Raw genomic sequence first — 18,770 nt, 5'->3', positions numbered from 1 at the left:
AAATACAAAGCCAAGAAAACACCTGGTGTTCTTTTGTCTTTTCCCAGAATTAACAGCCTCATTTATGGCATTTCATCACTTTCATTTTCAAATCCAGCTGGAACCAGGAAGAAACATTAAAAATGTTTGGTTTGAATTCTGATGAGGGAGAATCCTAACTGTATTTGATGCAATTTGCCATTTCCCTACTTTCTGGAAGCTGTGTATCTATTTAGTTACTTGTATGGCCCCCATCATCATAACATCCAAGCTCCTCATAATGAATTCATCCTCGCAAGCAACCCCCTGTGAAGTAGAGAAGCATCATTAATCTCCCCAGTTTCACAGATTGGGAATTGAGGTACTGGGAGACTAAGCTGCTTGCCCCAGGTCCCCAGGGAGTCTGGGGCAGAGCTGGGAACTGAATGCGGGTCTCCTGCGTCTCAGTCCAGAGCCCCAAACACAAGACCATCCTTCAAGAGAAAGGGAGCAGCATTCAGGGGCTCCCCTCTAGCCCCTGATCCCAGGGGCTATTCAGCTCTGCAGTAAACATGAGCATAGGCAGGCCTTACTAGAATGTTCCCATTCTATTCCACGCCTTTGTTGCTTAGACTCCACTGTGCAGCTAGAGAAAGAGAAAAAATAATTGGATAGGAGTTCAAAATAAAATGAAATGGACTCGGATGTGTTCCTCTTAATAAGCAGCCATCTTGAGTTTAAAGGGGTTCACTGAATGGGAAGGTCTAAGCCAGCAGGTCAAATCCCTGTTTGTTTTCATTTTTGCTGGGCGTAGTCAGCATCCCTCAGATTGACAGCGGGAGCAGGCCGTGCACACAAGCAGTTTTCCTGCTAATCAATTTGACTGACATAGGGAGCAGCAAGAGAGAGGGAAACCCATCACCCTTCCCCAACGTCATCGCATTTGCGAATGTCAATTAGATGATCCAGACTGGAGTTGAATTTGCTCTGGGTTAAGGAGTCGGGGAACAGCCTAAAGGCTAATAGAGTAAAATGCTGTTATGCTGAGCGTGACTCTCAGATGGGCAGTAGAAAAGAAGGGCGGAATGACATTTTGCCAGCCTGTATTTGTAAGGGTTTAAATGATTCCAACCACTCCCTGATTTTCAGAAGCAGCCTCTGATCTTGCACCTGCAACTAACTGCAGAGGCCAAATAATGTGGATTAATTTTCTAGCACTTAAGTGACTGTGGGCACAAATCAAGTAGTTGTCAAATGTCTACATGCTATAAAAATGCATGAGCAATTTTTTGTGGATGCAAAAATCAGAGGCCCAGGAGAGGGAGAAAGGGAAGGATGAAAAAAGAAAGAGAGAGAGAGAGAGATTAGAAGACTGTATCCTAAATTTGAAGTAGTATGAGCAGATGAACGTTTCCATCTCTGGCTTCTATTGTTCTAATAATATGGGTGTTGCCATTAACATATCCATGTTTACCACACTCTGGTGTCTGTGATCCAGCAGTACTTTCCTCTGCTAAGAAGAGAACACAAGTATGATATCTCAGATACTAGTGTGGGGTAATTGGTGACTAATTAATGGTGACCATGTTACTTATTAGTGTTTTACACCTTCAAAGCAGTGGACAACCATCACCATTAGGTCACCCTAATTACCCCTGTGAGTCTGTTGAGTATCACTATCCCTGCTTTACAGATGAAGAAGCAAACACAAATTTTCAGTGACCTGCCCAAAGCCACCTCTGAGCTGGGATTGGAGATCCTGGCTCACAGTCCCATGCTTGGTCCACTAAGACCGTGCTGCCTCCTCTGTCTCTTTCTCTAATCACACACCCACTATCAGCCACCCTTTACAGAGCGTTTCCGAGTGCTGCTACCACTGCTGGAGTGCAGGGTGTAATTCATCAACAGCACGGTGGGTGGTGCCACCAGCGGGAGGCTCTGCTGGACTCATTATCACTGCCAGGAACTTCGGCGGGGACAGATTCCCACTGAGGCTCTGAGTCAGAGAGGAAGATTTGCTGGAATATTCCCTTCTGACTCAGACTCTTGGCTCAGGAGAGGATTCAGTCATCAGGCTTATGGGCCTGGGCTCTCTATTTCTTGTTTTCTCGCACCTGTTTATTAAGCAAACACTGTAATTGTGAACTATAACACGGCAAAAGCGTACAACTGTTTCACTGTCTATGCCTGGGCCCGAGGGATAGGCAATAAAAATATACATTTTACTGGAGTCAGAGGCTTCAGTGGGCTTTGGATCAGGCCCACTGAAGCCAATGAGAGTCACTCCAGTGGGATTTGGAGCATATGCAGTAAAACAGGCCCCGGGGCACTAGCGATGTGGCCAGCTAGAACATGAAACTAACAACTCCTTTTGAGAACAGCGTGGTGGCTCTGACATGATCCTTTCTGTAAGGTTCCATGGCAGGCCAGTCAGAGTTGGTACGGTTTGAGCATGTAGAGGCAGAGTTTAAACACTGCTATAGTGGGGGCTTTATTGTGCAGCAGGAAAGTGCCTGGGAAGAGTGTCCTAGCCACTGAAGGGCCCACACAAACACAGCAGGGCTTCCCACACCCACAATCCAAAGGAAAGGGCTGTTACAGCCAAGGGTTAAAGTGCAGCTCACTCCAGCCAATTTCCACACAGAAAGAAGGAAGCCACTCTGGTTCCAACCCTCTTCCTAACAATCCCAGTCCAGACTGCCCTGTCTGTGCCAGGCTTATACTCCAATCGAACACCACAAGGAGGAAGTGTTCACATGTGGGCACAGCCCAAGTTCAAAGGGATGGGGATAAAAGTGGCTCTACACCATCTCTGCAGTTCCCCTTCTCTTGGAACCAGTCGGGGGCCAGTTTAACCCCTCCCCCGCATGGCAACATAGAGCAGCCTCAGGACTACTCTAATTTGCACCTGGCTGCCTCTGACTCCAAGGGGCCATTCCAGCAGCCGGGGATCTCTAGGTAATAATACAAGAGCTTTTGCCAAGCACTCATTGCCCAAAGGAAACCAGAACTTAGTCTAGATATGTGTGAGTGGATGGGAAAGGATTGAATTTACATGGGGGGGGGAACATTTTTCTTTTTAAACGAGACAAATAACCAAAAAGAAGAGTGGTGAGGATGGGGGTGGAAATATCCTGTTATTCTATCCAAATATCCCATTAAGTGACTTCCCTTCTGGAAAGGTCTGAAAGAGTTAAGGCGGCTTCTTTCTGTCTCACAGGCTGTCAGCTCTGCTGGTGTGCCATGTGGCGTCCCTGCCGACACTAAGCAGTCACATGAAACAGACAGCTGTGCAGAAGCCATCACGTCATGAATGACATTTATGAGTGTGTGTATAAAAGTCCCAAGACATTTAGGCTTCTTTGTCCTTCCCCAGTACAGCTCTCACTTTCCTTTCCTGCCCTCCCAAGTCCAGCTGGTAACGCCTTTGCTTTAAAGGCAAAACTGCAGGGAGAGAACTGCGGCCGACTGAGAAATGGCAAGCGAGTCCAGCATCAGCTCACAAGGGACTTTGCAAGGGTCCTCTCTCTTCTTATATCTGCTGCAGCCTGAAGGGCGTTGAAGGGTTAACCCCACGACTGCCCTGACATCATCATGGTGCCTACAATCCAATAACTGCACCATGACGAGAAAGTTTGCATGTGGGCCGTCTGCACTTGGCTGTTGCTTGTTAACCCTTTGAGGGCACTGAGCTTTTCATGTATTTTCAAAAGGATGGGGCTCGGAGTACATTGCTTCCAGTGGTGCCCTCTCCACCAGACTTCAGTCCTCCCATCCTCCCCGGCCTTGGCTAATTCCTCTTATTCGCCCCTTGAATTTCCAGAGAGGTCACAAATACGAGAACATTTTCCCCCCCTAGACCACAAAAGTTTAAATGTCTCTGCAATGAAGAGTGGAAATGGAGTCTGAGATGCCATGGGAAACATCATCCCTAATAACAGCTTCATCATCCCCATGATCTGACTGGGGAGCAAGCAAATAAAAAGCCCTAGCTAAAATAAAGCTGTCTTCTTGTTATTTCTATTTTCATATCAGCACTGTCTGAACACCACAATCTTGCTGGACTCTGATAGATCAACTAGTGTGAAAACAGCACCCCCTGCTGGCAAATGTTCTGCACAGGCTCAAGGAACCTAAGTACTGGGACTGCCAGACCTGAAATGGACGGATTTATTGTTGGTAGAGGTTTGATGAGAGAAAGAATGGTCTGCTTCACTGGCAGCATTCAGCTACATCTCTTTCACTTCTAGGCTAGATTCTGTCATCGATACCAACAGCAAAGTACATGGTAGGGATAGTCCATTATTTTTGGTCAAGGCCAAATTTCTTGGGCAAGGTTTAGTCAAAGTCTAGACTCCAGAGAAACATTTTTCACACTGCAATAATAATGATGATGATAAATAAATAAATACAAAGATTTTGGAGTCCGTTTAATAGCATCTGACGGTCCAGATTTTCCCCACTTATTGACTACCCCTGTACTAGGGTATGATGCTCCATCCCCAGCCCATAGTATCTTCTTTTGAACAGGACTTTAAAGTAAAAGAGGTAATTGGCCTGCTTATTTTTGACTGTACTAACATTTTTAAAGCATCAGTAAGATATCAGTGAACAAAAAGAGAATTCTCTCATGTATTCACACACACACACACACACACACACACACACAGAGCAGATAGGTAAACATTTTGTTCTGAACATTACTGGCCAGCTTTTCAAAAACAGCTTCTGACTTTGCCAACCCAAATTTATGTTCCTGCAAAACCCTAAGATTTGGGTTCCACAGCCTGCAATTGCCCATTCCAATTGATAAGTTCTGATAAGAAGTGAAGGGACTCTAGTGATTACAGCAGGACAGCAAGTCAGGTGTTCTGCTGTGCCACTGATTTACTGTGTGACCATGGGCAAGTCACTTGATGTCTCTGTGACTCTGTTTCCCCACATGGGAAGGGGGAAATTAGCACGCTATGCCACAGTGGTTACAAAATCTTAGTTGGTTAATGTTGAAGCATGTTGAAATTCTCAGATGGAAAATCCAAAGTATTATTGTGTGTATTTACAGTGTATATATTTTATATGGGATTTTTAAATGCCTCAGGGAGGCATTCTGGGGCCCAAATCAATTGAGTTTGGTCATCTAATGGCATCTCACTTCCTGGAGGAAGGAAGTATACCATGAGAAGATCTGAACTCTTGTTGTTTCAGACCCATAAATAGCTCCTTGGCAAATGAAAACACACAAAAAATAAATATACCCAGATATTTATATTTATGTTCCTTGCCGTGTGATTTGCACATGCAAGTACCATATGCAGGAGCGGATTTTGTGTATGCCAAAAAATTGGGTGTGAAAAACAGATTGTAATTTAATATGGCATGTTGAGTTTCATTTGAAAACTTTCAATTAGTCTACAGTCAATTACTCTGTGACTTTCAATTAGTCTACAGTGGGAATCTTGGAAAAAATTCACTAAAAGGTTGAGTCCAATATATTGATGCCAACTAATTATTAATAAGAGAACAATCCTGCTTTGACACTGGGTGGGGTAGATTACATGGTATAATAAGTCTCTTTAATTTATAACCTCTCTGGTTCTAGGATTTGATAGTCTACAGCTTCAGACTTTAAGAATGAATATTCAGTCATGCTAGCTAGGGTTTTGACATGCTGGTACGTTCCCACGTAAGTAGCTAACAAAAGGTTTCTTTTCTCTCTTTCTGCAGAATGCAAACAATTCTTGGCACTCTATTTTTTTTTTTTAAGTAAAAAGCTTTTTAAAAAATACCCACCAATCTTGTCTGCTATGAAATACATGACCTTTCACGTCTCTCAAAAATCACTGGGATATTACATGCAAATTTCAGTTTTCATTAAAATACCCATTATCTCAAAATCCCATTAATATTCACTATGAAAGAGTACCTAGGAAAAATGGAGAAAATCCTTATTCTGGTTGTATCTTTATGCCTTTCCTTGTGTCGCTGTCTTTTCCCAACATTCTCTTCCTTCCTCCCCAGTCTTTACACAGCCTATTTAAATGCAGGATTGTGTGTAGCACTTTATTAATAGAATTTAGCAATCACAAAAGGTGTGGGACCGATACCCCTGGAAGCTGAAGTCTTCTCTCTGTCAACAGTACAGAGAGAGTGCAAGCTTCCCCACCAATAAGCCTCAACCCCAAGCTGGGAAGACCACCTCTAGGGGCAACTTCACTCAATGGTCCTTGGCCTCTGCTGAAACTGCAAATTAGTGCTAGCTTTGGTGGTGATTTTAGTGATGCAGAGCCCTGTCCACCAGAAGAGGGGCTGAGACCACCAACCTCATTTCACATAAGCCACCAGATGGATACAACTTTCAATCAGAGCTGGATTAAATCAGAAAGCTAGAGATGAAAAGCTCTCTAGCCCATTACCATTTATCTGAGCCATCCAGTCCCCCAGAATTAAGCATGGCAGTGGGGTTCCCAATAAATATGTCTACAGATCAGTGATTTATTCATAAGGGGAGCCATGGAATTTCCTAAACCCTCTTAAATATCTGTTTCCTGGCTCCAAACAGTCAATAACTTGCCAGCAAGGGAACATATTTGTCCTCTCCTCAATATCTGTTTTCTGCTTTTCATTATAATTTGCTAAATAATACATTACAATGAGTTATTTATCACACTCAGCAGCTTCAAGATCTTTATGTGGCTCACCCTCCCTAGGAACTTCACAGATAAATCACTTACACAAATATCTGACTGGCACTGCCCTAGTTCTGAGTTTTCTCTTCACGTGTACAGCACCTGTGTGCATTGGCTGTGAGGCTGCATTTAAGACCCATTCGTCACTAAATTAAACAGCAGCTCTTTGCCCCGGGATACTGATGTCTCTCTCTATTACTCTTCTACTTGTGGTCCTTCTATGGATGCCAGGCAAAGGGCAGGGGGAAATAAAAATAATGAGAGAGAGAATAAGGAGAATAAGGGTGCGCGGGGGGGGGGGGGGGGGAAGGCACTTGGAAAGTGCTGCTGGGAGCGCCGTTTCTTCTAGTCCTAGACACTCAGACGGAATCAGTGGAAAATACTAGCCTGGTGCCCCAGGAAGGTGGAATCATATATTGAAATAATTGCCAATTTGGTTTGTGGTCTTTGGGATTTTTGTTATACTCTTTAAGGAAGGCTGGATGGTCTGGGCCAGCGTAATTAATGGATCAAGTGCCAACTACATTGAATACCACATTTTGATCTATGAATCTGCACAACAGCTGCGCTCCTCGGGCACAATGCAGATCACAAAGCCTATGACAAAGGGTGAGAGAGCTGGGGACATACATTTTCAATTGAGGGGATCTGGCTATGGAACAAATTCCCTGAGGAGATCAGGCAAATCCAGAGTCTGACCACCTGCACAATACATTGCAAAGCTTTCCTTTTTGAGAGGCCCTTTCACCACAAATGACACTCACAATTCAAACACTTTTTATTCTCCAACCCCTCTCTTCCCCCAACTGCCTTCCTTACAAAACAAATAGTGTCAGAGATGCCGTGAAGGCCACAAGGAACTTTGTTATTAGTAAGGCACTCAGACACTGTGGTTCTGGGTGGCAGTATAAAACTCGACAGGTGCGGCTACGCTGCAGCTCGGTAATTCCCGGCTTGGGTAAACGTACGCACGTTCGCTCTGATCACGTTAGCATGCTAAAAATAGCAGCGTGGCTGTGGCGGAACGAGCAGCGGGGCGAGTTAGCTGTCCTGAGTGCAATCCTCTCCAAGATGCTAGGTACGAACTCGGGTGGCTAGCATGTGTCGCCACTCATGTCGTCTCAGCCACGCCGATCTGTCTGCCAGAGCTGGGAATTACACCTCCCAACTGCAATGGAGAGATACCCTAAGACAGACAGGCGGACTGTGGTTAAGGCCCTGGCTTGGGACTCAGGAGACATGGATTCATTTCCCAGCCTTGACACAGATTTCCTGTGTGACCTTGAGCAAGGAACTTACTTCCTGTGCCTGAGCTCCCTATTTGTAAATTGGAGATGATACTTCTTCCCGTCGGCGCTTTAACTTATGTAAGGGACTGCTTCAGAATCCAGAGTGTGCAGAGGGGGCTTACAGGACCACCTTTGTCCCTTGTCCCAAGAGGCACAGCCCTGAATCTGTTCCTCAGTCTTTGGCTTCTCTGCTAAAACAGCGAACCAGGCAGCCCATCAGTGCCAACTATAGGGGTAGTTTATGTATCTAGACCTCCCCATCTGGGAGCTAGATTGAGTGCCACAAAACTCATTCCATATAGATCACTCAGTCACTACCAGTCTTTTGAGGTGAAATCCTGGTCTCATTGAAATCAATGGCAAAGCTCTCATTGACTTTAACGTGGTCAGGATTTCACCCTGGATGTCTATCAACCTAGACACTATCTGAATCAGTGGCCAAGAAGCGAAGAGTCCTATAGTCTGTTTACTAATCCCACGCTCCATCCATTCCCTACTCCCTGCATCCACAGTTGTGCTCAGCGCAGGTCCCAGCTATCAGAAGGGACAGCCTAGCACTGTAACTAGGATGTGAGCCTAGTCATTTCTGGTATCAGAGGGGTAGCCGTGTTAGTCTGGATCTGTAAAAAGCGACAGAGTCTTGTGGCACCTTATAGACTAACGGACATATTGGAGCATAAGCATGCATCTGACGAAGTGGGTATTCACCCACGAAAGCTTATGCTCCAATACGTCTGTTAGTCTCTAAGGTGCCACAGGACTCTTTGTCGCTTTTTAGTCATTTCTAGTTATGCCAGAGACCTGACAAACACTAGTCGAAACTTGATTGTTCCTTTGTAGTGCTGTAAATGCTTACAGATGTTTGTTGGCTTTCATCTAGTCTGTGCATTCCAGTGGAGAAAAATACCAGATACCTGTAAATATGTAAATATTTTAATCTCTTAAAAAAAAAAAAAGATGAGCTTCTATTCTGCTTTTTTTTTTTTTTTTTTTCCCCCTTTTTAGCTGCAGGAGCCTGGATTTGAAAAGGCTGGGAGCATCCTCTCTACTTCGTGGGCAAACCACAGAGGAAGGATGATGATGATAATCTAAGTCAAACACTGTAGCAGATCTGATTGTCTTCATTAACTCCTTGAGCACTAATCTCAAACTCCCCTTCGTCTGCTGGCAAGATTTTCAGGGACAAATGAATGAAATCAGGGACAGTGAATCTGAATATGTGGCAATGGGGGCTGCCTCCAGCTCTGTGCCAATATAGAATATACAGCGTGTGCATATTTACATACCTTCAGGACTGGGAGTCTCAATTTGGTAGACAGCTGGCACAATCGCATGCATGAATAGGAAACACAAACTGAGCCAAACCTGAAAGTTAGCCCAAAAAAAGGGGAGGTGGGTAAAGAAGGGAAATTTGGCACTGAAGTTGTGTCTACGTTATAGAATTGTAAAAAACAGGTGGCGACAACTGAATTAAGCACAAATGATTTAGTGCACTCGCTCTAGCCATGGTGAGCCAGCCAAAGGTGCTCTGCATGGCAGCCCCAGGTCTATTCTAGTGCTGTTTTAAATTGTTTCAGGTGCAATGTCCTCTGGGTATATAACCCACAGCTCTTGGGACAGCTCCCACAACAGCCCGTTTCAGGATATTTTAAAAGGCATTGAGGGTGTCACGGGGAATTGTGGAAGTAGAGATCAAATTCTCATAATTTCATAAGCAAGTCCCACAATTCCTTCTTTCTTGGACTCTGGAATACAGGGCCTCAACATGTTCACCATCTTAGTAACAGGGCCCGCTCCAAATTTTTTGCCGCCCCAAGCAAAAAAAATTTCCTGTGCCCCCCGGCCCCGACCCAACTCCGCCCCTTCCATGCCCCATTCCAACCCCTTCCCCAAATCCCCGGCCCCGCCTCCTCCCCCAGGCGCGCCGCATTTCCCTTCCTACTCCTCCCTCCCAGGCTTGCCTGGGAGGGAGGGGGGAGAAGTGGAGCGGCAGCGCGCTCAGGGAAGCAGGCGGAGCGGAGGTGAGCTGTGGCGGTGTGGGGCGGTTCCTCTGCCCCCCCGGGTTACTTCCTGCAGCCCTCCCCGCGCCCCCCACTGCCGCAGCTCACCTCCACTCAGGGCCGGCTCCCGGCTTTTTGCGCCCCCCCTCCCCCCAAAAAAGGAGCCGGGGTGCCGCCCCTTGGAAAGTGCCGCCCCAAGCACATGCTTGGAGCGCTGGTGCCTAGAGCCAGCCCTGCTTAGTAAGCGGAGTGATGTGGCCTCAAGTGTAACCCTTTGGGTAAGCAAAATCGCACACACTGCATGCATCAATCATATAACTGTATGTGCAAGCGCACAGCTGGGCATGCAGTTACCTGAGTTTGTATGCAAAAATGTCAATATGTTGTGGGTGAATCTGCACTTGAAAATCTAGGCAGGACCCTGGGCTGGGAGTCCGGAGACCTGAATTGTATTCCCAGCTTAGCCACCAACATGGTGTGTGACGTTGGGCAAGTCACTTCACTTGTGATTTCTCTTTTCTCCTTCTACCCTTGGTCTGTCTCATCTATTTAGAGTCTAAGCTATTCAGAGTAAGGACTGTTACTCACTATGAGTTTGTACAGCGCCTAGCACTCTGGGGGCCCTATATCAGTTAAGGCCTCTAGGTGTTACTATACTGCAAATAGACAATAATAATAAGTATTAGACCTCTGGGCCATAAGATCTTTCACTCGCACATTATCTCTCAGTCATGGAGATGTGGGCCTTCCCTCTGCCAAAAGCCCTCTTCCATACGGGGGGGGAGCTTCAGTGGAGCCCAGCGTGAATCACCCATTTCCAGCCGCACCTGGCATTACAATATCGCATCAGCTTTGCTGTCATCAGCAACTCCTACACCCTCCGAGGACAAGGGGCTAAGCTTTGTCCCCACGTACTGAATAAAAACTACATCCCCGAGCCCTGTTTGCCCCCTGCATCTCCAAAATCAATGTTGTTTGCTCGCAAACATCTAGTGGCAGAGGATGACTCAGCCAGGCCCCTCCGCAGACAATGAATAGGAGAAAGGCACATTGTGCGGCAGTGACCTCATTTACAATAACATCAGCCACTCACGACATCCCCATTGAACATGAGCTCAGGCGACTGGCCTTCACGAGTGGTGGAAGTGAAGAAAGGGTGCTCTGTGTTCCATCATGGAGCACAGGGAGTGGACAGAGCCTCGTTAGCTTTCCAATAGCCAACAGTTGCAATGATGGATTTTAATAAGAGTTGCACTGAGATCTGCACGCGTTCAGGAAACTGGTAATTTTCCAGGGCGGGGAGCTGGGGAATTCTAGACTGAGTGACTCACTAGGAAAAAGAAATTGGTTTGTTCAAATTGGTGTTATTTCCCCCTTAACTGCAGAGTGTGTGTGTGGTTTTCTTTTCCTTTTTCCTCCCTTCCAAAAGAACTCAGCGTTGACTGTCTTTATGTGTGCAGTCAGGACGAAGCAGGGAAGAGATTAGTAAATGTCTGCATGCATAACACCCGTGGTCCAGAGACAGACGAGCAGATGGCCGTTCTTAATCTCCCCATCCTAACTGTCACCCCAGCTCAGGAAACATGGGAAAACTCTCCTTGGCTCCACTTACTCATTTACTAAGATCTCCGTGTGCTCTTGGGTGACAGTGATACTGTTTGAAAGTGCTGAACTCGGTGGGGAGGAGCTGGCAAGCTCAGAGTTTAGGGGGAAGAGCTCCTTGTGTCTTCGTTCCTAGTTTAGATCCAGCTTGCTCTGTCTTATGTGAAATTGCTTTTGTGGGGGCACACGTGCACTCAGAATTGACACTGCCCAGTTCTGAGCTCATATGAATGCCTGAGTTCTATTCCCATTTCCGCAATTGACTAACCGTGCAACCTGGGGTGAGTCACTTAGCCACTCAGTGCTTCAGTTCCCCCCTCTGTACACTATTTCCCAGAAGGGGCTGCTATGAAGCTTAATTAATAGTCTGTAAAGCTTAATTAATTGTTTGAGATGCTGTGACAAAAGGAGTTAGCAGAGCACCATTTATATTATGGAAGTGACCAAAGGTCCAAATTAGGACCTGGGCCCTGTTGTGCTGTACAGATACTAATGGACAGCCACTGCCCCATTATTAATTATTATTATTTCTCCTAATATTAGAGGGAACATAATTTGGGGACAGAGAATGTGTATTTCCCATAATCAATTTTTTCCAGCTCAGCAACAGTGGAACTGACCTGTCAAGACAAATTATTGTCTGTGGAGGCTCGTCTCTCATTCCACCTACGACTGTCCCTTTCGTGGTACAGAAATATTGACTGATATTCAAAGCGCTCATTATTTTTATCATAAAACACTGGCCAGAGTGGAATCACGGTTAAAAATGGGCAAACCCGTTCAAATAGAGCCAGTTTTTCCTTCACTGCAAGCAATGTTTGAAGAAGCATTAGACTGTAACCTTGATATTCTTCCCCTTTTTTTTCTGCAAACCTCTATGATCTTTAATAAAAATAAAGCTTAACTCTTCCCCTCCCCCCCCACACACTCACACATACACACAAATTAAGGGAAACCAATACACAAAACTTCACTTTGAAACAAATTCTCAGCAATGGTTTTTGCCACAGATTATGATAACAATACTTCCATCTGAGGCCTTGAAAGCAGTTGGCAAACATTCATTCATTAAGCTTTCTTGTTTCATATGGTATACAGGTAAACTGAGGCACAGAGAGAACAAGGTGAGCAAGTGGTAGAGGAGGGAATAGAATTTAGAAGTCTTGGCTCCCCTGTTCTCTGCTCTACCTACTTGATTATACTACCTCCAAAGCAGCCATCACTACATCACAAACCATTTGTATCTCTTTAAATAGATGGGGCCAAATACACTCCTGGCCTAGGAGTAACACCCTTGACTTTTGTGGAGTTGCCACAGGGCTGAATCTGACCCAGGATGTTCACAGGTGACTTCTGCGCATTATGCTTTTCTACCTACTGCCCTTGATTACTTCAGTGCTGAAACGCAGGCAGCCTCACCTAATTGGCCCTTCGTTTAGCCAGATGTCTGGGTGTTTCCAAGTCTCCCCCTGCACAATGGCTTTATATACACTAACAGCCGCCACTGTCATTTCCTGGGTCTCACTCATGCCCAAGAGGGCTGGATACTTTGGAAGTGTCCCCACGGAGTACTGAGTGACGTCGGCTGTGCACAGACACAGCCAGTTGATAGCACGTGTGTCCCTACAAGGGCCTCATCATTTGGTTCCCTCGCTGATTACACTGTTGGAGGAAAAACTGGTAAGATGCTGGTGATACTGGCAAGTGGGAGTGGCACCAGCACACCCTGAAGAACCTTAAAACGAACCCCTCTCTCTAACCATGAAAGGTGAGGTCAGTGCCTGACAAAAGGCAGGTTTTTATTGCTGTTGAACTGAAACACACAGGTCTCTATTCTTCAATCAAGGAAGATACAACTACAAGGAAAAGTTCTAGTTAAGCCTTAATGACCCTTTCCAATTATACAGTGTCTTCCATCCAGGGAACGCACACTGCTTTACAAATACTGATGAGTTTAACCTCACAACGTCCCTGTGAAGCAGCTATCATTGTCCCATTTTACAGACAGGCAAAATGAGGCACAGAGAGGCAAAATGACTTGCCCAGCGTGTGTAGCCGAACCAGGGACAAAACCCAGTCCCTCTGTTTTAACTGTAAGACCATTTTTCCATTTTAGCCAACTAATCCAAGCTACCGAAGAGGAAGGGACCACCAATGGAGGGCAGATAGGATGGGGAGGGTACAAAGGGAAACGCAGACATTAAAATGCATCTTCTTTTTATTTAAAAATGTATGTCAATTAGTTGCAGTCCTCAAGCTCCTGGAAAGCTGTTTTGGTGTCGCAATGATTTTGGGTACCAGTCCCCTGAAAGCTAAGGGGTAAACTACCATGTAGCCCTATCATCTCAGGAAGGATCATCGCTGCAATTTTGGACTGGTCTCTGAAAAAAAATCTCATAGTGCTTTGACCAGACCAAGCTGCTAGGTAAAAAAACTAATCTTCACCTGCCAGCCTTCTACACTTTATGGGACCCCAGAAAACTTATGAGAGAGTTGCTTATTAAAAAGTTCCCCGACTAATTTCTCGGTGTGTTTGATGTTGATTTCCAGTTAATTTAGTGCTCCTGAAACTAGCCAGCCGATTTAAAATCCATGAGATAGATGGAGCCACACTGGAGGTATGGCACATGAAACTAGCCAGATTGACAGCTCTGGAGACTGAAGTCCTCTGATGAGCCAGAGACCAGGTACAGTATGAACGGCATCAGTACGGCTTTCTCAAATTGCTTTGCTAATGGGCTTCAGCTCTGAAGGAACAACTCACAATGGTGGGAGAACAGTTCTGGTCTCACGACCCACTTAGTTTATTGGGACTGTCAACAAGGATGTCAAACGTGGCGGGTTTCTGCGAGGTGGACATATGTCCTCAAGGTACTTGGCTGACTCCACCAAACTCAATTCACACAGGCTAGATGGTAACGATTTTCATCCTGTTCAATGCTGGGATGGATTCAACTTACAAGTGAAAAGCTCCATATACCTTTACTGGTTCTCTGAACCACTCTCTCGCCCTCTACCACCCCCCACCCCACCCCCATCTTTATATCATCTTCAGATATTAAGGACTCTATATTTTAAATAAATCTGAAATAAACTCATGGTTTTTACTGTAATCTTGTGTCTGTATCTCCCCAGCATGATTTCTAAAAAAGCTGAGGGTTTTATTTATTGCCGACTCAGAATTTGCTATCTCCAAACATCCAGTTCGCTCATTATTTCATTTTGACTTTTTCAAAACCGAAGAGAGAGTCTAGTCCCATGACTTATTCATCAGACTATGATTTACTCACGTAATACAAATCCGATCCTGAATCACGAGCTAGGGGCAAGCCTCTATAATTTATGCCTCTCCCTTACACACCACATGGACACTAGGTCCCCTGCTGGAGCTCCACAGAGCATTCTCTCTACAGAGCAGATTAATTGTTTTCCCTGGGATGACTCACTTCCTGGCACCTCCTATGCTCAACGTGGTAGGAATGGTCTGGCAATTCTCCTACCGCTGTCGTTGCAGTGACCCTATGGATTAGCCACAACATCTGCAATTACAAATGCGCAACTAAAACAATTCAGTCTGATTCTTTCTTACACCAGGGTTTGGGTAGCAGAACTCTTTTGGGTTTAGTGTTTTACAGCCACTTTGCACTGGTACAAGGGATCACACTGGGTGCAAGGCAACAGAGAATGCGGCTGTGGCCTCAATGGAGTTCCTCCTGATTTAAGGCAGTGTGAGGGAACGAATAAGCAGGAGTCACGACCAGTTGGTTAAAGCAGAATTAGACACTGTCAGGACAGGGAGGTTGTTGAGTTCTCAGACAGCAGCCCATGTACCTGTACGTGGGCAGAGCCAGGCATGTGCCATACCATATCATTTAATCACTCCTGTCTAGCCAATATATACAGCACTGAGACCCCTCAGTTCCAAGCTTATAGTAACTTTTTGCACAGCATATATTTCCTTTCATCTGAGAATCTCCGAGCAGGAGTCCCCAGACCCCCTGTGAGATAGGTAAGCATTTTTATACCCATTTAACAGATGGGTAGAATTGAATCACAGCAAGGTTAAGACCAAAACTGTACTGTAAGCCAGATCCTCAGCTGGTATAAATTAGTGTAGCCCAGTCTACCAGGAATAGACTCCCAGAGTCCTGAATCCCAGTCCATTTCTGTAACCATGAGGCCATGCTGCCCAGCCTCACCCCTCTAGAAATAAATCCCTTGGTAGGTAGACAACCCAGAGGTGCAGAAGTGATCATGCCTGTGCTGCAAAGCACCTCTCTCCCTTTTAAAGGCAGACAGAGCATCTCAGCATCTTGCTACCTGCACCATGAATTTCCTTTGGCATTTCCAGTCTCACACATGAGAATTCATGAGACCACAATAGGAAATTAGGTTATTTTTAAATAAGAGGAGGAAACAGTGTCTTTGTGTCAGACAAGTGGAAGAAATCCAGGACCAAGAGACTGCAGAGCCTCGCCACTTCAGACAGCAGGTGCTCTCCAAGATGTGGTTATGGCAACAAAATAAATGACGGATAATTGCTTTTGTGACAACTTGCCAATTAAATTAGACTCAGCAGAATAACATAATGACAATTTGTTATGCTCTGGTGGGCACTAACATACCAATCATAATTAAATGCTATGACTGAAATAGAATGCTGCTCTACACAGGAATATATAACCCCAATTCCCTCCCAGTGAAACATTATAGGTTCAGTCTTCATTTTAATTTCTGGAGGATAATAGCATTAGCCCACATCAGAATGAGCTTGGAATGTGCATACAAGCAGTAGCACAGGGAAACAGGCCAAGATGAGGACAGCAGAGCTGCTTGAGCTCCTGTGGGTACCCTCCAAAACACTCCTTATGCATGGGTGCCTCAAACCAGTGGGGGACACTCTCAGGTCACTCATATCCTGGGGAGATTTCCAGATCCCTGAACAGGAGGAGCAACCAAAAAAGACAGGGCTCGAGAATCCAGCCCGGCTTTTAACATGGAGCCTAGTGCTTGCTGGATCAGGACTGTGGAGGTTTAGTCAGGGCAGTGTGAGTGCCCTGACAGTGCAGACTGGATCAGTAAAGCTCTTACATTCCCCAGCATTAGCTCTTAGAGCTCTGATTTAATGAACCCCCATTAACTGGGACACAACACAACATCCCCCTTTTACACCATTCCCCGAATCACTTTGCAACTAGGCCCTGTTCATTAAAACAAAGACTCAGCTCACAGTTATCTAGATGAAAATAATTCGCTATCAGGTTCCCCACATAGCCCTAGTTATCATGCAGTAACCGTAAGTGAAATTCACTCCTGTGCAGAGAGGAGCCAGCACAAGGCCTTTGCACCACTTAAGTCCCACTTACACCCTCTTTTGCGGGCTTAAGTGTTGCCTAAGAGCTTGTGCTGCACTGGATGAATTTCACTGGGTAACAGTAAAGATTGACTGGTTTCCAATATCACTGGACAGTAGAGTGCCAACCTTTCCACGGACAGAAACTAAACCCCTGCTCTCTGCTACCAAACCACAGACCCTATGTCAAACTAGAGGCCACAAGGGGAACTAGACTCAACCGTCTTGGATCGCTGGCTATGTAGGCCAGGTTATGCAAATCCCAAAATGTGTAGAGTCTGGGTGAACTGAACTGAGATCTGAGCCACCCCAAGTTTTGGTTTCACAACAATTAAAACCTGACCAAAAAGGTTCTGAAAAACAAACCCCAACGTCTCAACCTTTAGTTGTTTACTAATCCGGTTCTTTCAGGATTGATATCAATAATCTCTCCCCACTCTCCCATCCCAGAACTGTTGTCCCATGTCTTGTTTATTTTAAACTTAGCTCTTTGGGGCAGGGAATGTTTCTTACTCGATGGAAGTTTATAATGCCAATTAGCACACTGTGCCATGTCTTATACTGTACTATGTAAATCCCCAGCGCTACAGAAGCAATGTTTAATATTTTAGCTCAGTGGTTTGAGCATTGGCCTGCTAAACCCAGGGTTGTGAGTTCAATCCTTGAGGGGGCCATTTAGGGATCGGGGGCAAAAATCTGTCTGGGGACTGGTCCTGCTTTGAGCAGGGGGTTGGGCTAGATCTCCTGAGGTCCCTTCCAACCCTGACATTTTATGATATGATTCTATGAACCCTACTGTTCAAATGATATTCTTTAAAAAAATATGCTCACTGTACATAACAGATGCCATTAGAGAGGGCATTGCTAAGAAGCAGTGGGGCACGGAGCTGAAGCAAAGCTCTCCTGAGAAGTAGGTGTTAATAAAGCCACTTACTTGGTGTTCTCATTCCAGGTGTGGATATCACACATACAGAAGCCTCAGACTCCAGTTTTCCTTGGGTCGACAGTTCCTCAGAGAGCTGCCTCCGCTGCCACCACCGCTTTCCTGGCAAATGAGTGTAAAATGACCAGCTCGTACGCCTAGCCCTCCTAACCGTCAAAGACTTGCAGGTGTAGGCCCTAATCAGATAGAAAGAAAGAAAGAAAACGTACCCAAATCCTGTTCCTGGAGGAGAGCCGGCAATTTACACTGATAAACCTGTCTAAATTCCAGGGGTGCAAAGGAAGCGCCAAGTTATAAGATTGTCATGCTCCTGGGTAACAAAGGCCCTCGTACCCTTTGGGAAATCTCACCGTATCTTTTAGAAAACGTTGTATAGGAAGAATGAGACACCTTCACCACCCCACAGGAAACTAAAGCTCCAACAGACCCAGCTCTCTAGAAGATTCCGCAGCTCAGCACCAGGAAGCCCCAATCCCACAAGTGAGAAGATGTAGAGGCCAGTTGAAAAAGAACAGCATTTTACTACAATGCTATATTGGTTGTAATGAGTGCTGGAGTTCCAGTATTTGGGGTTCATAGTCATAGCTTTATCTAAAAAAAAAAAAGACGTCATTAAATAAGTTATTACCCACCTCTCTGTAAAACGTGGAGCTGGCAAGGCCTGATCAGCTGGTGTTCAGCAGAGCTGGTGAATTGTTTTGGGTGCCCCAAATCTAGGACCTGCTCCTGTAATTCTTACTTCCACTGACCTCACTGTGGGATAGCATGGATGGTATTTAATCTTCCAGCATGTGCCTAATAATATAGTTAGAGATGTGTTACTGCTCACTAAGGCATATCCAAGCTCCAACGCAGTCTAGCTTTGTCTAGTGGTGAATGCAGGGGATGAGAAATTAGAATTGTAGGGTTCTATTCACTGCCTTTACCTCGCTGTGCAAC

The 18,770-nt window shown here is 45.5% G+C and overlaps 1 protein-coding gene and 1 long non-coding RNA gene across 3 annotated transcripts in view; one reads left to right on the top strand and one right to left on the bottom strand.

Annotated features, from left to right (window-relative positions):
* The window catches only part of LOC103307538 (uncharacterized), a 120,774-nt gene extending 102,819 nt beyond the window's left edge, over window positions 1–17,955 (bottom strand). For both annotated transcript variants that reach the window (XM_042857853.2, XM_065572802.1), the window contains exon 1: window positions 17,823–17,955. In XM_042857853.2, coding sequence (XP_042713787.1) covers window positions 17,823–17,835 — 13 coding nt within the window. In that variant the 5' untranslated portion in view covers window positions 17,836–17,955. The remainder of the gene's footprint in view (window positions 1–17,822) is intronic.
* On the top strand, window positions 11,071–17,974 carry LOC135976546 (uncharacterized). The gene is made up of 3 exons (XR_010593762.1): window positions 11,071–11,215; window positions 14,086–14,222; window positions 17,841–17,974. It is a non-coding gene; the product is annotated as an uncharacterized LOC135976546 (long non-coding RNA).
* Window positions 17,975–18,770: the final 796 nt, after the last annotated feature.

The sequence above is a fragment of the Chrysemys picta genome, chromosome 19, assembly GCF_011386835.1.
Source record: "Chrysemys picta bellii isolate R12L10 chromosome 19, ASM1138683v2, whole genome shotgun sequence".
Classification (NCBI taxonomy): Eukaryota; Metazoa; Chordata; order Testudines; family Emydidae; genus Chrysemys; species Chrysemys picta.
Note: the sequence above shows the minus strand (reverse complement) of the source record. Positions and strands in the feature narration are given on the sequence as shown.